The sequence below is a fragment of the Danio rerio genome, chromosome 2 (assembly GCF_052040795.2).
Source record: "Danio rerio strain M-AB ecotype USA chromosome 2, GRCz13ab, whole genome shotgun sequence".
Taxonomy (NCBI): domain Eukaryota; kingdom Metazoa; phylum Chordata; class Actinopteri; order Cypriniformes; family Danionidae; genus Danio; species Danio rerio.
In genome coordinates, this window is record NC_141022.1 from 24,247,929 (window position 1) to 24,274,353 (window position 26,425).

General features: G+C 35.3%; 2 protein-coding genes and 1 long non-coding RNA gene across 3 annotated transcripts in view; 2 read left to right on the forward strand and 1 right to left on the reverse strand.

Annotated features, from left to right (window-relative positions):
- The first annotated feature begins 879 nt into the window (after positions 1 to 879).
- LOC147846330 (uncharacterized) lies at positions 880 to 4,726 on the forward strand. Its single transcript, XR_015478460.1, has 2 exons — positions 880 to 2,047; positions 3,785 to 4,726. It is a non-coding gene; the product is annotated as an uncharacterized LOC147846330 (long non-coding RNA).
- Positions 4,508 to 11,789, reverse strand: ptgs2a (prostaglandin-endoperoxide synthase 2a). The gene is given in 9 exon segments (NM_153657.1): positions 4,508 to 5,178; positions 7,083 to 7,230; positions 7,724 to 8,010; positions 8,825 to 9,071; positions 10,617 to 10,700; positions 10,784 to 11,088; positions 11,200 to 11,343; positions 11,422 to 11,538; positions 11,661 to 11,789. Coding segments are annotated over 9 exon segments (1,806 nt in total). The 5' UTR covers positions 11,722 to 11,789; the 3' UTR covers positions 4,508 to 4,765.
- Positions 11,790 to 13,837: 2,048 nt separating this feature from the next.
- The window catches only part of pla2g4aa (phospholipase A2, group IVAa (cytosolic, calcium-dependent)), a 29,532-nt gene continuing 16,944 nt past the window's right edge, over positions 13,838 to 26,425 (forward strand). Inside the window, 11 exon segments of the mRNA NM_131295.2 lie at positions 13,838 to 13,882; positions 14,114 to 14,190; positions 14,541 to 14,622; positions 14,706 to 14,854; positions 16,063 to 16,176; positions 16,297 to 16,334; positions 17,276 to 17,420; positions 17,519 to 17,655; positions 20,544 to 20,766; positions 25,403 to 25,517; positions 26,114 to 26,251. Of these exon segments, the coding sequence (NP_571370.1) occupies positions 14,176 to 14,190; positions 14,541 to 14,622; positions 14,706 to 14,854; positions 16,063 to 16,176; positions 16,297 to 16,334; positions 17,276 to 17,420; positions 17,519 to 17,655; positions 20,544 to 20,766; positions 25,403 to 25,517; positions 26,114 to 26,251 (1,156 nt within the window). The 5' untranslated portion in view covers positions 13,838 to 13,882; positions 14,114 to 14,175.

Here is a 26,425-nt window from a genome sequence, read left to right on the forward strand (position 1 = left end):
CAATACTATCTTAGATGTAAAATACGATGTTATAGCAATGTAATTATAATGTTACTACATAGTAATTATAATGTAATGAAATAGTAACTACATCCAAAATAAAAATTTGTAACTACATGTGTACTGTGTATTTTTACGTATACAATTATAGAAAAAAAAAAACAAATACTGTACATGAAATACACAAAGAAACATTCACATATTTTTATATTATCTTAGATGTAACTACAATACACTGACAATGTAATGACAATGTAACAACACAGTAATTGCACATACGTACAAATATGTTTATAAATTAAGATCAAAGTTTGTAATTACATACTACTTATATTTTTAAATAACTGTTTCTTTTTCAACCATGTAAAATGTAACATTTCATCTCAATATCAAAAAAATGCTTGTAAATCATCACATTTACACACATCTTTTCAGTGTCAGCTTTCATCTCAATTTTATGTGGTGCAGCATTATTTAGTGGACTCTGATTGGCCCTCGTGCATGCATTCGAAATGCTGATTGGAGAATCACAGAAAGAACCTCATAGAGCCGAGCTAGAGTTCGACTTTGTAGATAAAACTATTTCAGTGTTTTTAAATAAAGAGTCTTAAAATGTAAACAACTTATAATAAAACATCCCATAATGTAAATAATTTGTCATTTAAAAGGACTATGTGAATCGCTCAATTTTAACAAAAATGTCAGATAGAACCTTATAATTCCAAGGTAACCATTTGTTGGCAATCTGCAGGATTGCAGGTTGTTTTACATATTTAATAAGTAAATTAATTGAAGATGAATAAGTCATTTTTCATGTTTCAAGGTTTTTTAATGCTTGAGCACTACGTGAGTAACTGTAATTGTAAATGTGACTGAAAACAACCATCAGGATTTCACATAGAAACATTACTGTTTTACGTTCTAGTACAATATGTGCTCGCCTTAGCCTGATACAATTTAAAGTATTCATAGAATCCATTTCACAAAAACCAGGCGCTCTAAAATATTTCCCAATATTGATGACAGATGTGACAGATGTCATGTACCACAGTGTCATTTAAGTCATATGTTCTTTATGTGCCTTGTGTTACACAATTACTGGATTAATTATTTTACAATTCTGTCTAAGGTGTTGCAGGTAAATATAGACCCATCCCATGATGTTGCATTTTTGGGGTTCCAAAGATTCGGTCTCAGTATAAATCTAAATACCTTGATATTTTGGCCTTTGCCCCATTATTAGCTAGGCGTCATATTTTACTTCACTGGAAATTAGATAAGCCTTCAACAACTTCCCAATGGCTTGTAGAAACCATGCATTATCTAAAGTTGGAAAAGGTTAGATGCTCTGAGAAAACTCATTTCTTTAAACAGTGGAAATGTTTTATAACTTACTTTAATTCTCTTAACTTCTTGCCTTCCATTAAATGGATGCACTCACTTTCTTTCTAATTAATTTTTTTCGTAGTAATAAAAATTTTGATGACGACGTGGTGGCGCAGTAGAGCTGTCGCCTCACAGCAAGAAGGTTGCTGGTTCAAGCTTTGGTTGGGTGCTCTGATTTCCCCCACAGTCCAAAGACATGCGGTACAGGTTAATTGGGTTGGCTAAATAATCCATAGTGTATGTGTGTGAATGGGTGTGTATGGGTGTTTCCTAGAGATGGGTTGCAGCTGGAAGGGCATCTGCTGCATAAAACAGATGCTGGATAAGTTGGCGGTTCATTTTGCTGCGTCGACCCCAGATTAATAAAGGGACTGAGCCGAAAAGAAAATGAATGAATTTAATTTGTGTTTGTTTTAAACTATTATTATGGTGGCTTGCGTAAACCAACTTACTATTATATAACATAGACTCATTATTTTTCTTCTTTTTGTCATGGTCACACAAGGAAAACAAAGATGGTTTTCTTACCAAGGTTATTTATTTATAGCAAATAAATGCGGATTGAACAGGGAAGAAGCAGGCAAGTGGTGTAGCAGTGAACAATCTCACACACAGTTCATCAGGTAAACAACAGATCTTCAGTAACACCTGAATAGCTTTGGTCACTGCCCTTATTCAGTTGCTTTTGCATCCACAGGATAGTAGAAACATCCAAAGAAGACGAGAGAGAGAGGGAGAGAAGGTGAGGTGAACCATGATTACGGGTGTGGTGAGAGGTGGATGGAGAGGGAGAACGGTGATTGGAGCAGTAGGAACAAGCTGAGGATGTAACACTTCTTCTTTTTAGACTATTTATTTATCTCCTCCTAGACCGTTCATACTACAACCACCAAACTAACTTCAAACCTTTAAACTATACTGGATTAAGTTGTCTTTTCCAACTGATTCGACTTACGGTTTTCCAAAAACTGACACGCAAAATCCGGAAAAGTCTCATTGACTTAACATTGGACCAAACTTTGTGATTTCATAATTGTGCGCCAGACTGTCATACAGACTTACGGTTGGGCTCATTTAACTCAATCTGCCAATCACTGATGAGCTTTAAACTTACTAGCCACACCCTACCTAGCAACACCTTAGTAACCACCTAAAACACCTTAACAACTGCGTAGTAACAACTTAGCAACCACCTAGAACACCCTTGCAATGCCTTAGTAACCACTCCTAGCAATGTCTTCGCAACCACCTAGAAACAATTAGCAATGCCTTAGCAAAATACTCAGAACACCGTAGCAAATGTATAGCAATTAATTAGCAACCACTTAGCAACCACATAGAATACCCTAGCAACCACCCAGCAAAACCTTAACAACTACCTGGAACACCTTAGCAATGCCTTAGCAACCCTAGCAATGCCTTAGCAACCACCCAGAACACCCAAGCAACCGCCTATTAAAACCTTATCAACCACTCAGAACACCCTATAAACCACCAAGCAAGAAACATGCCAATCCATACTAGAAACATGCTAGCATGTATGTACTTATCTATCTATGCCAGAAAACTACTTCAGTTATTTAAGCTTTAAAACTATTTCAAACTTTCGACTATAGGCTTCCTCAAGCCACCATATAGTTTGTCTACAAACTTTACTTTTCTAGTTATCTTATTCTGTTTAATTGTAAACATTTACAATTTCCCAACATTTGGGATTGTTGAGGGTCTGCACTCAGTTGGGTGTAATTTTCTGTACACTTTTATCACTCGTTTCTATTTTTTTCCCTTTATTACTATTATCATTATTATTTTTATTATTTTTTTTTCTCTTTTGTAAAAAACAACAACATCAAAGATAATGATATGCAATTAGTTGTACTAAAAGTGTTTGCTTTTTCGGAATAAAAAATTTGAACATTAAAAATAACCCACCCTTAAACCTATACATCATTGAGAGAGGAGCAAATCATAATAAATGTACGAATAAGATTGTAATACGAATTAGCAACAAAACCAAAATTAGCATTGAATAAAAGTCATTTAAGTCTGTTTTTTTTTTTTTTAAATCAGCGATCTCCACTGGCTGAGTGATATCCGATATAAAGGGGGTCTCAGATTGTACAAGTAGCACTGCACTAAATTACATTTTCCATGTCTTCAAACTATAAACATTTATTTTACCCCAGTATATTCAATGGAGCATCTGCGATGGCCTTTCAATTCTGACGAGCGTGTGCAAGTAAACAACTTTTTGTGTCATTTCACGCTTGAGCAACTAAATAAATGTCAAAACCTATTTACCTGATTATATTTTAATTACATTACAACATAGATGCTGTAAAAGGAACCGTATAAAATGGAAAAAAGTCACATTAACCATTTGCCATAAGTTTGTCAGTATGGGAAGAATCACTAGTTTGGCATCTACCGCATTATTACAAATTCATACAATTTCATTCATACAAAGTGAAGTTTGTTTATAAACTAATTTCGATAAGAGCCCTTGCTTATGATTGACTGGCTGGTCCAACATTAATCCATGATCCATCAATCAGATTGTTTCTAAATCACTATAAATAACCAGAGTATCTTACCTTAGCCATCTTCGTCTTGAAGAATCCCCTTTCCAACCCTACACCTCCCCTTTTCTTGACAGGGCATCACAGAAGCCCAGTGGTTAGCACAGTTGCCTCACAGCAAGAATGTCACTGGTTCAAGTCTGTACCTGAACAAGTTGACATTTCTGTGCGGAGTTAACATGTTTTCCTTGTTTGTGTGGGTTTTCCCCGGGCTCTCTGCTTTCCTCCCCCAGGCCAAAAACATGCAACATAAGTAAAATGACCAAACCAAATCAACACCACAGATGAGCGATTAATCAGCAGTATTTTTCTCCATAATTATTCATAATTTGCATTCACTATTAACAAGTGTTAATCTCTCCTGGGACAGCATGCCAAACACGCTTTATTATCAATCATCAGCTAAGTGTAAACTCTTGAAAACGATTTTCAAAACCTCCACCCCCAAACCCAATCATCATTGTTGGATGAATACATTTTAACAATTGTTATAAATTAGCTACTAAATCATCAGATTGTTTTGGAAAAAATGACACAAGATGTATTTTTGCAAAATATCATTTGTTTTTATTTATGAAATAAACATTTGCAACAGTTGATTGGCATTTGAAATGTGTTTGTCCAATTAGTTGAATATCTCACATGAATTTATGAAACAAAGTTGCACATCGATCACAATACAAAAAAAAACAATCAATAAATACACTACTGCAATAAATTATTCAAATAAATATATATAAAAAATAAATAAATTACAAAACCATATCAAGTATCTGGGATTTTGAAGATTTTGAGACCTTTTACAGCTCTGAACTCCGCTCGTTCAAAACAACAGTTGGATTTATATTATTTACTGTGGAGTGTACTGAACTTGAATTCACGTTTTCTGAACTCTGAAATTTCACATCTGGCACCTGAAAGGACACCATCGGACAGGGCCCACTGACGTTCAAACACACCAATTTCTTCAGTGAAGCCGAGTTAACGATGTCAAATCCCACTTTCCCACCAAATGTGCTGGGCTTCCAGTATTCAGGAGAACAAATAGCATTTCCCATGAGGCCTTTGAGAGAGTAGGGAGCTCCCATTTCCACCATAGTCTCCCCAAACACAGAGTTGGGTCTGGATTTCTCCACAAGAAGGCCAGGATACAGCTCAACCTTGTCTACGTGACCATACAGCTCCTTCAGCTGGGCAGCCAGATCTTTGTCTCCTGTTTTACCAAAGAGAAAACCATTTTAATTAAACAAGAGGTTACATAATGTGTCACTTCTAAATCTGTGCAAGTATCATTTTTGAAGTTCCTTATTATACAGTTAAAGCCCATTCACACTACACTCAAAAATGACGTTTGCTGTTTGTTCAAACTACTCATTTAAGATTAGCTAAAACAATATATTTCTGAGGGGCTTATTTATGCGACAACTTAATTGCATAGGGGATATGCAGCAGTATGCAGAAGTACTTTCAATTTTTTAGTAACCTGGGTCAGCCGCTTCCGGTGAACTGTATGTTGTAACAAAACTGTCGCGTTTAAGTCTGTTTTCTTTTAAAATCAGTGATCTCCACTGGCTAAGTGATATCCGATTCAAAGAGTGTCTCATAATGTTCAAAAAGCTTTAAATAAAAGTTTAAAATATGAACATTTATTTTACCCCAGTATATTCAATGTAGCGACTGCGCTAGCCTGCTAATCCTGATGGGTACATGCGTGAAAACGACTTTTCATTGTGTTTTACGTTTGAGAAACTAAATGAATGCTAAAGTATATTTAACTGATTATATTTTAATTACATTACAACAACATAGATGCTATAAAAGGAATCGTATAAAACAAAAAAAGTCCCATTAACCGTTCATATACCCTATTGTTCAATCCACTTAAATCTGTAACTTATCTTACACTTAAAAATATATATTTTATTGCTTGTTCAAACTACATTTATAAAATGAGCTGAAACAACCCAATTCTTGAGATTTCATTGGGACAGCTTAATTTTTTTTATGTTCAATCCACATAAGTTTGTTAAAAGTGTTACGTTAACTTAATCAATTTGTTGTGAGACAACATGAATGAATTGTGTTGAACTTTGCATTTTTTACAGTGTATAACCTGTAAAATTTAATAAGCTAACTTAATTTCTTCATGTTGTCCCAACACAGATTAGTTGTGTAGAACCCAGCATGTTTTACAGTGCAGGAAACAATAATAGTTTCTTCTGTCGAACAATAAAGAAGATGCTTTGAAGAAAGTTGAAAACTATTTACATCCATAGGTGGAAAAACAAATACTATGGAAGTCAATGATTACTGATTTAATGGTTACAAAATAGCTTCTTTTGTGTTCAACAGAAGAAAAACTCAAATGGGATTGTGTCAAGTGAAGGGTGAGTAAATGATGGCAGAAATGTCAGTTTTGGACAAACTATCCCTTTAACAACAGTCTGTTTGTTTTAAACATGCTCACAAGTATGTTGTTCACCAGTTTAAATAATAAGGAGGATTCTGATTGGTTGTCGTTTCATTCGTTCATTAATCTTCCTTCAGCTTAGTCTCTGATTTACCAGAGGTTGCCAAAGCAGAATTAACCTCCAACTATTCCAGGATATGTTTTCCCCAGCGGATGCCCTTCCACTCTCACATTCACATACATACACTACAACCAATTTAGCTTACTCAATTCACCTATAGCATCTTAGGACTGTGGGGGAAACCGAAGCACCCAGAGAAAACCCATGCAAACATGCGGAGAACATGCAAACTCCATACAGAAATGCCAACTGGAGCATCCGAGATTCAAACCAGCGACCTTCTTGCTGTAAGGTGACAGTGTTTACCACTGAGCTACCGTGTCGCCATTGGTTATTTTCTATCATTTAAATATTTTAAAAGGATTTCATGTATTTTGCTCTTGTGTGTCAATATTGTTATTATTTGTTGGCGCAATAGCCTAATGGTTAGCGCACTGACATATGGTGCAGTGGCACTTAAGGGTATCGCAAGTTTGAATCCTGGCTCCCTACCCCCTCCCAACCCATCCCCCCCCCCTCTCCCACTTTGTTCCTATCTGAAATACTGTCCTATATTTAGGGCCTGTGGGATTGACACCAGTCTTACCTGTCATCTCCTCAAAGGATGAGTAGGGCTTCATGTTGAAGCGTCTTCTGTATGCATTGAAAGACTGGTAGCGCATCTGTCTGGTTTGTTCCAGAACTTTAACAGCGACTCCTTGAACTGCAGGTGGCAGGTTACGTCCACCAGACACCTGTTCACACACAAAAATTTGTAAAAATCAGCAAACAAAGAACATAAGTGAACGTTTACCCAATAATTCACATTTACTCATCATTTACAAACACATCCATGTTGTTCTAAACCTGTATGACTTTCTCATTTTTTATTTGTTTCAATTTTTTGGAACACAAGGGATATTGCAAAAGCCAATTGGCAATGCTGAACCTCCCTCACTTTCATTGTATGGACAAAAAACAGATCTCCTTTTGTGTTCCACAGAAGTTACTGTTAGACTGAAGTTGTATTAGGAGTCTCTTAAAAACTATAGGACAATTCACAATGTTACAACTTATAGCAGCAGATGCTTCATCAAGTTTTTGTGCATCAATGTGCGAACTTTATTGCCATCTGATTGAGCTTATTTTCACTATTATCATGTTTAATCTGTGCTTATGTTGTACTCTAATCTGCTGAATGTACTTTTGGTGTGGAGTGAACTGGTCTAAACCCTGAATGAAACTCACCTGTCCAGCAGTCTGTTTGGTGAAGGAGTCCACCATGTTGCGGATGCCATGTGTGGTGACGATAGAGTTGTTAAACACAAACTGGTGATAGCCGTAGATCTGATCCTGGATCTGAAAGTTGTCCGGCAACAGTGGATGCCAGTGATACAGGGTATTGAATTCGGCCGCAATACGGTTCTGGTACTGGAAACGCTCACTGAAGATGAGCTCTGGGTCAAACTTGAGCTTGAAGTTGTATCCACTCAAGTGCTGAACATAGTCCTCGATCACAATTTTGATGGTCTCACCTGGGAGAAAATAAAAAACATGGATGTTTAATGAAGTGAAGTAAGTATTGTCATGTTTGGCATTACCCATAGTTAAAATTGACTAATACAAGTGCACACACACATTATGAGTAAAGAGTGAGAGAACACACACACAAACACATCCTGTGAACGCACACTATGAGCAATGGGCAGCTATTTGCTTTGAGTGCCCAAGGAGCAATTGAGGGTTGGGTGCCTTGCATCTCAGCTGGGTATCAAAGGTGGGAGAGAGCCCTTTTCATTCACTTCCTCCACCTTCAATTGCCCCATCTTCAACCTCCCCAAAACCCCCTAACCATTAAGTCACAACTGCCCTCAGCTACACCTATAACAACTCCAAACAGTTGAAGGTGTCCAAACCTGTTCCTGGAGTGAAAAGCCATGGTCACACTACACTTTTCGCCCCATAGACCTCCATTCATATGCATGCGAATGCTGCAGACCGGAAACGCAACCTTGTGCAAAAAGTTTTGCAGTTTCGAGTTTCTGCGATATCTCATCATTTGATTGCATGAGTCCAATGAAAGATCAAAACATGACCTCTCTGTACAGAAATTAAAACTTGGAGCAATCGCTCGCTTTATTAACGTCTAAGTACGACAGAATTTTGCATGCTTAAACTCTAGTGTGATCGTGACTTAACTGTTCAGCAAAATATAGTTCCAAATCTAATTAAACAAGCCTAAATCCATTAAGGTTTTCAGACTCACTAGAAACTTCCAGGCAAGTGTGTTGTTCAGGAGAACTTCAGGGGCAGGACACCCTTACGTTTGAAGATGGGACCATGACTCACCAATCAGGATGAGACGAGTGGTTTGGAAGATTCTCTCATCATCCCAGTCAGGATGTTCCTGCTTCATGATGTCACAGACACGGTTGTGCTCACGGAGCCAAATGGTAGCATACATCATCAAACCTGGAACCAGACCAAAGGCCTCATGGCCCACAGCAAATTTCTGCTCTTCCGGGATATGAGGAGGGTAGTGCATCTCCACCTGGACGTCCTTCACAAGCGGAGGGTACACCTCACCATCCACAACCTGAAGGAGAAAATATGTTCATGATTACCTAGGTATCTTACATTGATCCAATAAGCAATACTTAAGACATTTTAATGCTAAATGTTCTTTTTTAGGCGATCAGGTGTGTCAAGTCCTGCTCATGTAGGCCTGCATATTTTAGTACACCTGAAGCAGTCAACTAAGGTCTTAACAGGCATACTATAAACCTCCAACCAGGTGTTCTGACTGAGGCATGCTGAAGCTATACACTGCAGGACAGTTGCCCTCAGGGACACCCCTGTACTCTATAGCAGAAAAACAAGAAACACAGCAGGTGTGTGTAATCCTGCTCCTGGAGCAATGGCCCACAGATTTTAGCCCCAACTAGTAGTTAGTGGTTTCAAGTATATATAATTAAAGGGACAGTTCACAAAAAAAAAAAAAAAAAAAAAAGTGTGTCATCACTCTTCAATTTTCACAAATCTGTTAGTTTTATTGAACACAAACAAAAAATATTTGGAAAAATATTAAAATCTGGTAATATTATTACCAAGTTACCATTAACTTTTATAGTATATGTGTTTCCTACCATGGAAGTCAATATACTGTAAAAAAAATCATGGTTGCCTTCAAATTTTAAGTCCATTGAACTTCTATTATGCTAAACTGACCTAAAACAGCTTGTGTAACTTATAAAATTAAGTTAGAGCATGATTAACTTAGTTTAATAAGTTACAATGACTTAAAAACATATGCTGTCAGGACTAATTGATCAAATAATTTTTTACAGTGTAGACCAATTTCTAACATTCTTCAAAATATCTTACTTTGTGTTCAACATAGTGAGTAAATAGTGAGTAAAATTTTATTTTAGGTATGACCTAAAACCTCCAGGAACGGGTTTGAATAACCTTGTCATATGTTTAAAACAATTAAACCAATAGGAGGATTACAATTAAAACAATAGGAGGGTTAGAATTACAATTTTTGTAGTGAACTATCCCCGGGGTACAAATTACGGGAGGGTTTTGAGGGGGGATTGACCCCCCTAATTAACGCTCGATCCCCCCTGAAGGACATAAAAACAAGATGTATGGGGGTCAGCCCTTTAATAGTAAAAAAAATAACTTTCGCTGATCTCTAATTTATATCTTAAATATTTATAATTAAAAATTTATAAAATAAATATACATTTGAGCCCCCATAATGTTTTATACCCATGTAAATGCATAATCATGCCAATTGAAAGACATCTTAAGTATTCAAAAAACACATTTCTTGTAACGCAGGTGTTTATATCTGCATGTAGCCAAAAAAAAAAGAAAAATTGGACACATAATTTGAATAGTTTAACTGACAGTAACCTCTAAAATAGTCACTAAATATCCCTCAAAACACTGAAAATGTACACATTTTAATAAATAAGATGTAATTTAAATACATTCATAAATTTGATTCACTGAAGCATGTATTCCCAAACTACTACTGAAAAAGTTGACCCCTCCGAACGTCAACGTATAAATCGCACCCAGACAATCCCTTTAGGTGCAGTTTAATATCCATTATTCACATTATAGCACAAACCTGGTATTTAAGCTTTCCATCTTTAAACAGACGAAGTTTGTGTTGAACCTCCAGCGTCTCTCCATAAATATGCCCCAGATCCACCTAAAACACGACAGAATCTTTAGCATATTACCTGCAGTCTTGTATGCACTTTGAATCAGATGTAAAGCTTGAATGCCACTTACTCCATGACCCAGGGCTTTGGTGAAGGCTGGTCCCTTTTTAAAGTCCGACTTGAAGAACTGGTGAGAGAAATGCTGGGCGAAGAAAGCAAACATGAGACTGCTCCTCTGTGGATCAGGGATGAACTGCTTCCTCAACAGCACCTGCTCCACCACCTGCTTGGCATTTGGGAGATCAGGCGTTGGGCAGTTTTGGGGCAACGGGGCAAGCGTGCGGGTGTAATAGGACAAATTAGAGTACGCTTCCCAGCTTTTGTAGCCATAATCAGCATTGTACGTCGGTGGACTTTCAACCAAATGGGACCTTGCTGTAAAACAAGAAAAACAGTTTAATTTTATGCGGATTTCTATGCTTTTTAAAAACAATTACGTACAATTTTGTTGGAAATCCAATGCTGAAGTGATTTCATTCAACTTACACAACAGGATATAGCGCATTATGCCATCCCTCAGGTAAGAGATGCTGTTGATGATATCCCAGATTGATTTATAATGTGTTAAAATATGATGCACTACATTTGGTCTTGGTTTCAGAGCTGATTTGATGCGTGTGAGAAGCTCAGCTGTAAGGGAGAAAAAAAACAGTGTTGACTTCTGTGTAAAGTTTGCATTAATGTAAAGAAACCCATGGCTGAACTTACGGGTAGTGCAGTTTTCACCATAATATCCTGTCCTGGTGCAGTCACATTCATAAGCATCAGCTCCCTTGGATAAACACACGCCCTGGTTTTGGCAAGGCTGTGCACAGCAAGGGTCGTCTGCAAATAAAAAAGCCATAAAGGAAAATTGAATGTTTGTCCCAGGCATTGTTAGACTGCATTTGAGTAGAACAATTCACAGAAGCAGGTCTGTCTAACAGAGGAAATTTGTTTTAACTTACATCCTTCACCAGGAAAGATCCAAATGCTTGAAAGTAGGACCAAGCAAACCAGTTTATTCATTCCAGAAGTGTTATTATCTAGAGGCTGTTGAAGCAGAGATGCGTTACTCTGGTCGAGCCCGTTGTATTCTGAGTGCCTGCATGCGATACAGAGCCTTTTAACTGCTGCAGGAGGAGGAGGTCTTGCGCAAAACGAGCTTAAAAAAATGGAAGTTATGTAAGCTACGTCATCATCCGACTGCATTTTTCCACACAGTGATTTATATTCATGAATCCGGAAATGTATGTATAAATGAATCGAATCACTCTTAAAATGTTTACCCTGAAAAAAAAACTATATAACAAAATATAAATAAATATAAATAAACTACATGCAATTATGTTTTTCTTCGCAACTAGCGTATGTGTGTAAAAGACAAGATTAAATGTATGAGATATTAAACTTAAAAATGATACAGGCCTATATATTGCACAGATTAGCCTAAAAAACATATTGAAGAATGCTTTTTTTTTTTTTTTTTGTAAAGATAACGTAAAAAATAAATATGGGTGAAATAATAATATTCCACGTTTATTTTTTGAAGGCTATTATTGTTTTAAACAACTTTCTGGATTGAATCTATGAAAAGAAAATGTCTTTAATTACCTGCTGACATTTTTGAAAACCAATAAAGACAATATAGGCTAATATGTAATAATATATCATATAGTTAAAAACGTTTCAAATACAAATGGCTCATTTTATTAGATATGCGTAATCCTACATAATGATAAAGTCAAACTTTTTTAAGGCTTCTTTATTTTATTATTTCTTTCTTTCTTTCTTTCTTTCTTTCTTTATTTATTTATTTATTTATTTATTTATTTATTTATTTATTTATTTATTTATTTATTATTATTATTATTGGAAATACAAAATCTAAATACAACAAAATGGCATTCAACTCTACAAATTGTGTATCACACATGGAAGGCTCAACTCAAAATAATATACCAAAATACAAAAAAATGTGATTTACAAAAAACATTCAAACTAAAATAAAATTAAGAGTGGAAAAAAACATTAAATAAATCAATATAAAACAGAATCGGCTATAATTTAAGCATTTTAAGGCAATTTTTGCTTTCATTTTAGCCAGGGCATCCGAACAGATTTTAAGTATTTTTATACATACAATGAGTGGTGGATGTGTTTGGAAATATCTGCATTTATGAACCAAATATTTGGCTAATACAATGATCATATTTATCAAATCATGCAAAACAGAGAAATCTTTAGTAAATCCATATTGTACATCTTGTGAAAGTCAAACCTTCAGCATTCACATTCTTTATTATCCACCAGTCTTGCACTTTTTTCCAAAATGATTGAGCAGAGCTGCAAGTAAAAAATATGAGTTCTGTGTCTTCAGTTAAGTTTAAATAAAATTTCAACCTTTAATTTCAAGTTTAAAAACATATTAGAAGGGTATACATCATTTTATATTATAAATTGTACCTCTTTTGCCTTGGGGAGTAAAGGATGTAGGTGCAGAGCACTGGCATTCCAATAATCATCTTATTTTAGCTCATGAGCGCCACCTAGTGGCACACAAAGTGCTTCTATTTTTGCATTTAATCGCAGTATTGCAAGAATTCTGCATTTACACTCTATAATTTAATTATTACTATGATTCTAACTACTTCAGAAAAGTCACACACTGTCACATACGATATTCTTTGAGAACAAGGGAAATATAGGAAAAACAACAATATAGCGCTGAACTAGGCTAATTCCCAGTGGTGTCCATGTGAAAAACGAATTGGAGAGTTTGAGTACGCCCAAAAGTCGACTGATTTTTGCGAATCGATTCATTTGAACGATTCGCTTTAACGGACTGGTTCAAGAGTTAACGTAAGTCTGTATCAGGTGTTGACATTGAACATTTTTATTTAAAAAGAGCCATGTCGACTTAACATATTCTAAACAGAAATGTCTCCACTTGTTTGAAAAAAACGTAGTTTAAAATGTTACTATGTTTATGGTTTCAAAAATTCGCCTAGTATGCTGTCTCGCACACTCAGATGATTTATCATTTGAATCGGTTCGACTGAATCATTTAACCGAACCATCTCAAATGAACGATTCGTTTTTAGTCCGCCCTGAAATGCGCATTCCTCTCGGCTTCCTGAAATGACTTTCTTGTCGGAGAGGGTCTAACATCACTGTACCACCAGATATGGTGAGCTCGTACATGTTTAATTCCTCTAAAGCCGTCAAACTGTGAGCGTCTACGAGTCTGTATGACTTATGCAACAAAACTCTGCTCCGACACTTTGTATCTACATTTCTTCTGAGCTGAGGGCGAACTTGTGGGTCTCAAGACGTTGAACTCTGCATTTCGCATTTCAACCGCTTGTGCGCAGACAGTCTTTTTTTCTTCCTCATTTTTTTGTATTGTTTAATTTGACAGATGATCTCCAGACTGCCTTGAAATAAGGTGCCATCCTGACCTCCAAACTGCTGGCTGCCACAATGTCCAACATTATAGTAAGTGACGCTTTAAACTTCAAGTAAACGAGAACCCTGTTTCTTTAAAGATTTGTATCATTACTTTGATATGTTTTTTAAAGGCCAATATCACAGCATATATCAATATGTATTAACATGTAGTCTGTAATGAATGTATGAAATGAGAAACAATAAAGCTGCTGTTCTTTTTCTGCTGTCTAAATTATTTGCATGTATTCATAAGACACGTCTCCTGTTTAGATATTATTCTGTTTGGGAAACACCTGTTGTTCATTTCCTACTTCTGTAATTAAATGAGCTTCCTTTATGAAGAGATGCACCTTTTACTGCATTTAAAACCCTGAACTTATGGTTCATTATATGTTCAGGTTGAGCATCAGTATTCTCATAGACTGAAGTTGACTGTGGTGAGAGCTGAAAATGTAACTAAAGGAGCATTTGGGGATTTATGTGAGTATACATGTTCTTATATGAGTCTTCTTGCAATTTGGAGAAACCCTCTAATGATCCAGTGATTGTTTGTTTGTACACAGTGGACACCCCGGACCCTTATGTTGAGCTGTCAGTGCCAACCACACCAGAGTCAAGAAAACGAACCCGCCACATTAACAATGACATTAACCCCAAGTGGAACGAAACCTTTGAGTTCATATTGGATCCCAATCAATCCAATGTTTTGGAGGTGATTTTTTTTTACTCAAATTACTTTTGGAGTGTTTTTATTTATAGCCTATTAGATACATTAACTTTTTCAAGGATTCATATTGTCAAAATCATATTTCAAGGCTTTATATTGTCTATTTTAAAATACTGTATTCAGTACCATGCTTAGACTCAATATATTAGTCCTTTAGAAAAAAAATAAAATACAAGAATGTGTCAAAATTACATATTACATTAACTGGAATTTAAAGATATATGTTTGAATAAAACTATTTTTGTTTTATTCTGTACATTACTGGCAATGTTTCTTCTAAAATAAATATAATTAATGTAATTTACTGCTTTGTTTTTTTTTTCATAAATAGCATCAAGGTGCATTTTTTGACATTTAGATGATGAGATAACAACAATTTCTAATCATTTTTAATCCCAGAAGGGTTAAGAAAGCAATATTTTGTAGAAAAAACATGATTTATTATGTATATATAAATCATATGCATACATACATGACAAAAAACATTTAATTATAGGTTTAAATGTATATATGAAGACTTCAGATGCAAAAACCTCTAAATGCTATCTGAAATTTTCTCCTAAAATGAGCCTTTTTCTCAGCCTCCTATGTTTATGTTAAGTTATTTCACTTTAAAGGGAATGAAAAGAACTTATTCGTCATTAGAAAAGTAACATTTCTAAACCTACACAAGAGTTGTAGAAAATTGCAAATTTTAGAAGGAAATATAAGCAGCAAAGCATTTAGAGGTATATATATATATATATATATATATATATATATATATATATATATATATATATATATATATATATATATATATATATATATATATATATATATAGTAAAGTACAAAGTATAGTAAAGTACAAAGTACTAGCAAAGTACACATGCATATATTATGTACATTTATTTTTGGTATTGATTAACACTGATTAATTTTTTGACAGCAATTTATCAAATCTATTTTTTTCCTTTTTATTAAATAAATGCACTCTTACTGAGACTTCTCTCAAAAACATTAAAGCATCTTACCAACCCTAAGCTTTTGTATGGTGGCCTACTGTGTATCTATTGTTTTATTATTTTAAACTATAAAGCGTCTATTTGGACATGCTTTGTTTTTAAACTGTGCGTATGCTGTAATGTATTATACTGCATTATATAACATGTGAGCACTGTAGGATAATGCTGCTTGAATGCTCTTTATTCAGGTGACACTGATGGATGCCAATTATGTCATGGATGAAACTCTTGGCACAGCAAAATATTCCCTCTCAAAACTCAAAGTGGCACAAATGGAGCATGTGACCCTCTCTATCGGCAAGGTAAATTCTAAAAGGGAATTCATTTTTGTTTATGTCCTGAGCTCTTTGTTAAAAAGAAGAATACGTTAATGTCATGGTTACTGATTTCCAGTGTTTATTTGTGTTTTTTATTCTTGCCAGACAACCAAAGTGTTCCTCGACTTGCTCTTGGAAGTTTGGTATGTATAAAGAAATGTTTATTTTCACACATTTCACATATTATATACACAGGTTTATGATTCAATGTCCTATTTTTGATGTCTGCATCAAGGTGTATTTACAAAAGTCATAGGTGTAAATTCATGATAAATAGCTGAATAAGCTTTTTGTTGATTTATGGTCAGGATAGGAAAATATTTGGCAGAGATTCAACTACTTGAGTCTGAAGGTCAAAAAAATTGAAATATTGAAAAAATTACTGGTAAAGTTGTCTAAATCAAGTCAAAAGTAAAAGCAATCCATGTTACAAAAATTATTTATTATTATTTATTTATTAAAAACAAGGTAAGCTTTTATATTTTTACAGTTAGAAAATTACAAAATGTCTTCATGGAAGACATGGACCTTGATCTTTACCTAATATTCAAATTATTTATCAAATGAAGTCAAATGAAGTCACATTTTAAAAAATAAATCTACACCATGATGGCTAGTCTTTTAATGACTAATTCAATTATTTATGATTAAACATGATTGACAATATTTTTGGAATTGAACTTATTGTTATACTAAAAGACATTTTAGTCTTTTGTCTATCGTAAGTCATAGTAGAAATGCACAATTATTTTTATGCATGTACTGTACACTCAACAATTATTTTTGTTGCTTGTGCAAATTACTTATGTATGTTTATTGGGACAAATTAATTATTTTAAGTTCAAATTTGTAAAAAAAAAATAATAATTCCATCTATCTATCTAACTTTCTATCTATCTATCTATCTATCTATCTATCTATCTATCTATCTATCTATCTATCTATCTATCTATCTATCTATCTATCTATCTATCTATCTATCTATGATTCAAATACATTTGCTCTTGCTCTTTTACTCTTCTGTTTCTCACTCTTTGGTTTATCAGAAAAAATAAATAAGCAAAAGTGAATTGTTTTTGTGCAGCGCATCCACAGACCTGCGCTTCAGCATGACACTGTGTGATCAAGAGAAGCTGTTCATGCAGACACGCAGAGACAGGGTCATGCTCAGCATAAAGAAGCTTCTTAAAATGGAAAACCCTCGTTTCCTTCCATCCTCACCAAGAGAGGTAAAAACAGAAACTACAACAACTGAACTGTGAACTGTGCTTAAAAAGAGCAACAGTTCTACAGATCGTGTCTGATGGCTGCTCTATTTTTCGCTCAGGTTCCCACCATCGCTATTCTGGGCTCTGGAGGAGGTTTTCGTGCAATGGTGGGCTTCTCTGGTGTGATGAAGGCTTTGTATGAATCTGGCGTGTTTGACTGTGCAACATATGTGGCAGGACTTTCAGGATCAACATGGTCAGTAAAAAGTCAAATTAATTTGCATGAAGACATGTTTAAACATCCATTAGATTTAAGGTCTTTGCACACTGAAGTTTTTATTCATATCCAAAAAATTCATCACATATACAAACCTTGCACACTAAGTCCAATGCATATTAATTAATCCATTACGAAAAAATGCTAAACATTTTGCAGTCAATTCAAGCAGTGATGCTTTGTTTTCCTCTTTCTTCTTCAAAGTAGAAAAAGAAAGGGGAATAGGCTACATATTGTGTTTATCCAATACTGCATAAAGAGGAGGGAAGGAGAGTTCTCCTCTTTATTAAAGAGCTGCGCTGTATTATCCCCAAATGCAAAGTTTATTTCAGGAAATCTGTGGGATGTTGATTCATTGATTGTGATACTTCACACATTTCCGTCCATTAACAAATCCTGAAAAGAGACTGGCAGTATGTCAAACATGTGGAGACACACACACACACATACACACACACACACACACACACACACACACACACACACACACACACACCAAACAGCAGCAGAGGATAGGTGCGCCAGCCTCTAAATCCAGCATAGGGGTTCTCATCTGTCTGCCACATTCTGTCTTTATATTATGTTTATATTATGTGCTGTGTTCATCATAAAGTGATCTGTGCTGAAAGCTCAAGTAACGGTTTTACGGTTTGACGGTATTGTGATTACTGCTCTAAAATACATTATTTTTAAATGTCTGAGTAAAAAACAAAAACTTTTTTCTTTTAACACAATACATTTTATTTTGAGAAACATTTAAAATATGTTGGAACAGTAAACATCTCAGGCTAAATAATAAAAAATTAATCATTGACCTCTGCTGTCTTCATTCGTTTCAAAAACATACATTTCTTTATGATTTATAAGGATTCGTTGGATCTTTTTTTCTGCTGGAGATACTGTTTTCTTAAAAAAAAGAAAGTTTTAAAGGTTTTAAAACCTTGACTTTTCCACACCGCAGTATACCATGCTTAATCAGGACTGTAAGGTATCATTCTGTTTAAATTTTTTCACCTCAATGCAAAACCTAAGATTACCAATGACAAAGTTTAAATCTTCCTCTTCAGTGAGCTTATCTATATCTATCATCATATATCAAAACAATTACGCTAAAAAGAAATATTTTATATTTTTATATTACAGTAGACCCTGAATGTGCGACCTCTGTTTTTCTAGCGTTAATATACAGTACCATGCTCAATAAGCACTTTTTTGAGATTTGTAACATTTTAAAAACTGAGCAATACGAAATTGATTGTATGTTTGCCACCAAAATATAAATTATAAATCTAATCCTCATCACTTATTTCATTTGTTTTATTTGCATTCCTTCTTGTGAATTTTGACCCTATGAAACATGCGGGGCTTGACATTAACACGTTGGCTGGTTGAAGATAATTTGTAAATTATAGTTTTTTTTTTCTTCAATAAAGTTAGATTAGAATAGAGTTCAACAATAAAGGATTGCCCAATGGGGGGTAAGCATGAGTGATGGCAATAATAATTGTGTTCATTTGAGAAAAAAAAAGCAGTGAATACGGAAAGAGGATAATCACGTGCACGATGAGACACAGGCGATCCTGACACACTGACGAGGGTTTTTAGAGTCAAGGTCGATTTCAGCTAATGTGATGTGCGTGAGTGTTTAAAAGTTTAAAAAAGAAATGGTTCCTTGCACAAAGCATCCGTGCCTGGAAACGTAACTGGTGCGATCGGTTCTCTTTTAAATAGACCAGACAAAAAAATGAGGGTCGTGCACCCACAGTCCTGCTGCTTTCAAGAGCTCCAGATTTTTTTAAAAAGGTTACTTTCGCTTTAACCTTTCACAGTATGTTTTACACTTGCTTTCTTTTGCTTTAAGTTATTTTGGGCTAAAAATTTAGTTTATTTTTTTATTTTTGGTGTGGCATGAGAAAAATTTTGTAAATCCTCTTGTTGAGCCCTGAAAAAGTCATGTAAAATAAAAAGTAATTGAAACACAACACTATAAAACCACAACCTATTTGCTCATGCTCATTGAGCAAGGTCATACACACACATACACACACAATTAGGAGGCATGTGGAAATAACACAACATCTAAATTAAGTAATTTTAGCATGCCAAAGTCAAACTTTTTTAATATAAAATATATTTTCCCAACAACAAAATTGTGGCTAGTGAAAATGGCCACAGTTCACGAACAACGGTGGCTGGAGATCAAAAAAGTTAATGTTAAGCCCTGGTAACATTTTATTTAACAGAATATGTATGGATGTTTTTATGTATCTAACAGATTTACAAAAGCAGATCTAATGAGACTTTTGGAGGGAGTAAGCTTTTTTACCTTATTGTGCTTGTTCAGATTTAATGGTGAACTTCTAAAGCCAGTTATGAAAACTTGTGCATGATGTTTTGTGCGTTAAAACATAGTTGCTGCATGGTTTTTCGCCATATTTAATGGACATAAAATGAAAAAAAAACTTAAATGTAATGACTACTTAAGTTTAAGTGAAATTTGAAGATTAAAAATAACTGCTTTAAAAAAAAAAAGTCGACTACACTTGAGTCAAGTATGCAAATCCACAAAGAAATAAGTAATTTACACATTTATGTAGATTACCCATGATGCTGCACTTGATGGGAAATCCTACTAATCCGAGAGTTGCATTAAACAAAGTGCGACAAAATATCTTTATCTCCACCCACTTCCAAATAAAGCACTGCAAAAGACATGATCGAGTCTCTACATTCTCAAAATACTAAAATATTTGTATATATTTGCATATTTTGCAGTACTGGTGAAATGTATTGTTTGTATAGATAAAACCTACAACTTTAAATAGCCTTGTTTCTTGTAAACGTCTATATTGGTTATATTTCCACAGGTATATGTCTATGCTGTACTCTCATCCAGAGTTTCCTGCTAAAGGCCCAGGCGACATTAATAAAGAGCTCATGAACAGAGTCAGTAATAACCCACTCAAACTGCTCCTGCCCCAAAACATCAACCGCTACGTCAAAGCACTGTGGAAGAAGAAATCTGCTGGACAGCCGGTCACCTTCACTGACATCTTCGGGATGTTGATAGGAGAGACGCTTATTCCAGGGGTAAGATGCTGTTTATAAGAATAAAAACTTGTTTGTTGGTGAGTAGGACAGGAGGAGGACATCAAAGTGCATAAACTGCTCTGCACTGTACTCTGTTTATGCACTGTAAATCAAACACAAAGACTCCTTTGTATGTTGTCTCTCTATTATGCATTCCTATGCAAATGGAGCCTTCTCTCGGAAAGGATCAGGAAGGAAATAGACCCTAAATTTAGGATGTACACTAGTGTTGTGTAATTATTGGATTTAGCAGGGATGCATTAAAATGATCTTATCTTAAAGTACACTTACCTTATATTATACAAAAGATTCATATTTTAAAGACTTTTTTTTTGTTTTGTTTTACTCTTTATTTATTATAAGAAATAAATAGAAAGAAAATTAAACAGTTTTTTTTTCATTATTTTCAACATAAAATATAAGGAGTAATTCTTATTACAATATTGCAATGGTTTCTAAAGACTATTGTTTAAACGAGTAATGGCTGCTGAAAATCAGATTTACCACCACATAAATAAATGACATAAAATGTTTGTTTTTTTCATAATTTATTAAGACTTTATTTTGAAGTGTCATTGTTGCACATTTCATGTACTTATAGTAATTACAATTAATTATGCATAATTACAACTAATCCTAGACCTAAACCACATTCTAAACCTAATCATATGGTAGGCACATGCAGTTAATTAAATAACATTACTTAAATTGATTTATTAATATTACTGTATTACTGTAATATTACTGACTATGAATCAATATTCATTCATTTTACTGCGGCTTAGTCTCTGATTATCAGGGATCACCTAAGCGAAATGAACCACCAACTATTCCAGCATATGTTTTAAACAGCGGATGCCTTTTCAGCTGCAACCCATTACTGGGTAACACCCGTACACACTCATTCACACACACTCATACACTACCGGCAGTTATGCTTATTCAGTTTACCTATAGCGCCTATCTTTGGACTCTGGTGGAAACCTGAGCACACAGAGGAAACCCATGGCAATAATGGTCCAGCCGGGACTCAAACCAGCAACCTTCTTGCTGTGAGGCAACATTGCTAACTACTGAACCACCATGCCACCCCTTTAAATAATATTTATTCATTCATTCATTTTCTTTTCGGCTTAGTCCCTTTATTAATCTGGGGTCGCCACAGCAGAATGAACCGCCAACTTATCCAGCACTGTTTTTACGCAACGGATGCCCTTCCAGCTGCAACCTATTACTGGGAAGCCCATACACACTCATGCACACACATAAATACACTATAGACAATTTAGCCTACCCAATTCACCTGTACTGCATGTCTTTGGACTGTGGGGGAAACCTAAGCACCCAAGGGAATCCCATGCAATTGCTGGGAGAACATGCAAACTCCACACAGAAACACCAACTGACCCAGCCGAGGCTCGGATCAGCGACCTTCTTGTTGTGAGGCGACAGCACGACCTACTGCGCCACTGCATCACCATTAATATTAAATAAACTAATTAATTATTGGTTAAATTTATTGTTACACTGTAACAAGTACACCTTAAAAGAAAGTGTAACCTTAAATTCTGAAGGAATCAGTTTTTGACAACAATTTGGAGTCAGTGAGTTGGTTATTTATTTATAAAGTTATTATTTATTTCAGGAATTATTTTAGTTTCTAAATTAGGGGTGTCCAAACTCGGTCCTGGAGGGCCGGTGTCCTGCAGAGTTTAGCTACAACTTGCTTCAACACCACTGCTTGGATGTTTCTAGTATATCTAATAAGAGTTTGATAAGCTGGTTCTAAATTAATTTATTTTTAAGTAATTAGCTGCTTTGAGTGGAACATTTGAACTAATGATTCAATGAATTATAAATGAACGTCGATTTGTTATGACTTGCAGTTCTAGTGTTGTATTTATTTATCTGTAACAGGCTTTAAGCAGCCCACACCCAATATTATAGAACTAAAATATTCCAAAATATATCGCATTTGTTAGTATTGCAAGCCCCTTTTGTTAATAATAATTTAGGACTTCAACACACGTTCTGCGCTTGGTTTTTCGATAACAATATTACTTGGCTCTTGGAAATGTGTTTCCCAAAAAGGCACATAACATAATGGTGCAAGAACACTTTATTTGTGCTACGTAGGAGTTGCTGTCCATTTCAGAAGTGCAAAAAAATAAACTTATATGGAGTTGTATGCTACATGTTTAACCTAATAAATGTCATGTAATCAATGAATAATCCATTTAAAGCGCTTAAACAACTGGAAAACAGTTAAGTTAAAAAACATGAAGTTATCAAAAAAAAAATGCCCAAGACATGGATGGGTACAGACAGATTGACAGGTTTCTTATTTTAGTTATTCTCTATTTCCCTATTATCTTCCAGTCTTTCAAGCATATTTCATTTTATTTAAATTGCATTCATATTATTTAGATTTGCATTTCTATTTTCGTTAATCTGTTTTGATCATGTCTTTTTTGTTATTTCATTTATAAATTAAAATGTACATAACTATCTACAATCACACCCCATATGGAAATTTGATATTTCCATATGTTCCTTTCCTTTTATATATTTTTATATTTTATAAATATAATTTTCCTTATTTATATTTCATTTATATATGCAACAACGTATACATTTCAAAATATATATATTTTTTCCATTATCGGAATCTCAAAGGTCATATATTCTTCATATATGTTCAAATATATCAGCTACAGTTTTATATATATGTCCTCATAACTTTGTACAGGGCTCGAAATTAACCTTTTTGCTTGGTAGCACCGGTGCTCCTAACTTAAAAAATTTAGGCGCATCAGCCAAAATTTAGTTGCAGCCACCAATTATGAGCACCGTTACTACAAGTTTTATACAAACATATTTATTGTATTTGAAATCAACACTAATCAAACTAACAAGCAAAAAAATTCATATATAACTTTATATGCAAGCGTGAGAAAAATATGTCTCAACGAAATCACAAGAAAATAAATTTGACATAACTGAGTGACCAAAGCATACACGGAGCGCTCACTGGCCCTGCACGCACTGCTGGACATGAATCTGTTAACAATATAACTGTGCTGTTCTCACAAGTGCTGTCTGATATTGCACTGATGCTTTTGACATATACTGTACCTTATTATATACATACATGTTAATAGCAATACCGGTCTTTTTAGGAGTAGCGATGTTAGTTTACTCAGTGTAAGCCCGTTTGCGATGGTGTGTATGTGGTGTTAAATTTGACATATAGCTGCCCCTTTCACGGCGGACAGCATCTGGCGATTATATGAAGGATTAAACAGAAGCTCTTGTGCTAGATGTGGCAAACAGTTACCTGAAAATTCCATCCCACAGACTTTTCATAGCGGACTTGAAGCCAATGGAAGTCTTCTACTCTTAAATAAGTGTAGATGGTGGATTAACATTCAGCACATGATCACTAGTAAGATCTGTCATTATTTGTAACTAGATGGTTTCTAAAACAAAATCTGCAGTGTTATGTTATCTTCATTCTCATCTTCAGCGCTTTACAATTTTTCGCGGTAGTAGCTCTCTTGTCATCCGAAGCCAGAAGGCACTGAGTGATTGACAGCTGATACTAACCAATCATTCGCGTTCAGTGCTAGAGCAGTGGTGGGCCAAAAAGAAGAGCGCGAAGGCGGGGCAAGCATTACGGACTTGGATTTGTTTACTGCAGCAAGTTGACATGACAACGGTTTAAACCTTTTCTGAGCGCTGCAGAAAAAGAGCTTAGAGATGCATTCTGCGTGAATGTCTCCCGAATCGGCGCATGTGGTGAACATTTTGCAGTAAAAACTGGTCGCACACAACAATTTTAAGCACTCGCAGAAATGCTCCCAAATATATTTTAAGGTCGCATAGATAAAATTTCGGGTGCATATGCGACCAAAATGGTCGCAATTTCGAGCTCTGCTGTACTCTTACGATGCAAGTAGGGATTTAACAAGTACTCCAGAGCATTCGAAAATCTATGACAATTTTCAAGCATTACTTAAGTTATGATGCTTTTGTGAAACAGATTGTAATATCAAGATCAGTCATGTTTTCTACTAGGCCTTAGGATGCTTTTGGTGAACCAAAATCAGCTGCTTTGGATGGATTAATGGATGGAGGGATGGATGGATGGATGGATGGATGGATGGATGGATGGATGGATGGATGGATGGATGGATGGATGGATGGATTAGGTTATGCGCGTGTCGGACGCTGAGCTCCAGCAGTCAGTGGGTGCTTTGAGCACAAAACCCCAGAGAGCAGTGCACGTCGGACAGTTTATCAAGGATGTACTGCTGGACTGCGTCTCACTATAGTTGTTAAAAACGGTAGAAACGGTAGGCTACAAATAATTAATTAATTATTAATTAATGACTTATTCATAAATAATAATTTATCGCTGCCTACGATGACGATGCAATCATCCATCGCGATGTTTCACATCAGACATCTTACAATGCTAAATTGGTCAACATTGCCCAACCATGATGGATGGATGGGTGAATGGATGAATGAATGAATGATTCAATGAAATTAAAAAAAGTTTGATCACTAAACAACATACTTTGTGCGTGTGCGTGTGCGTGTGCGTGTGCGTGTGTGTGTGTCTTTTCCTCAGAGAATGAACATTAAGCTGAGCTCATTGAAAGGGAAAATTAATGAAGGTCAGAGCCCTCTTCCTCTCTTCACCTGTCTGCACGTCAAACCTGACGTCTCTGAGCTCATGTTTGCAGGTAAAAGATAACAGTCCACATCAAATTTGTTCTCGTGTTGTTCTCTTGTTCTATCCTGTTGTCCACAAATTGCCACATGTAACGCATATATAACATTACCAAAAACAAAATGCGAAAGACAACTTGTCACACCTTTTAAAACAGTGAAAATGTATATGACAAGCTTATTTTTAGCTCTGTGGAAGGTGAACTCTATTGATTTGTTTATATTTGCTTAATACGCTGGAAAAATGCAAATGTGTGTTATGGGGCCTAATGATTGACCCAGTGTGAAGTCTGTATGAACTCCCACAGCTCATCCCAGATGTAGACACACACTATTTTTAGAGACTAGTCATTGTGTGGGCTGCTTGTTTTCTAGTGAATGAGATCAAAGAATGTGACTAAGCAGATGAATGTTAAGTGGAAGTTTTTGTCTGTCCAAATGGAGTCAATCACTGTACATTACTCACTCTATTTGCTCACAGTTGCACCACATAGTCAGGTAGCAGTTATTGAGTTTTGGCAGCACCATAATAATATTAGGTCAATGTGACTGTACGAAATTATGAGTCATGTTTTCTTATGTATTTATTTTGTTGTCTTTTCTCAATCAGATTGGGTGGAGTTCAGCCCTTATGAAATTGGCATGGCCAAATATGGCACCTTCATGTCTCCTGGGCTGTTTGGCAGCAAATTCTTCATGGGAAGTGTTGTGAAACAATATGAGGAAAACCCCTTACATTTCCTGATGGGTAAGACTGGAAACGTTAATTCATACCTCTTAATATATGTGTGTTAATAATACATTACTGTTGAATGCTTGATTATGATTGGCTGATTTTTAAGGTGGCTTAAACATTTTAAGGTGTGGTGTTATTTTCAGGGAACATCACAGGTAGTTCCAGGCAGGTATTTACCGCTATTCT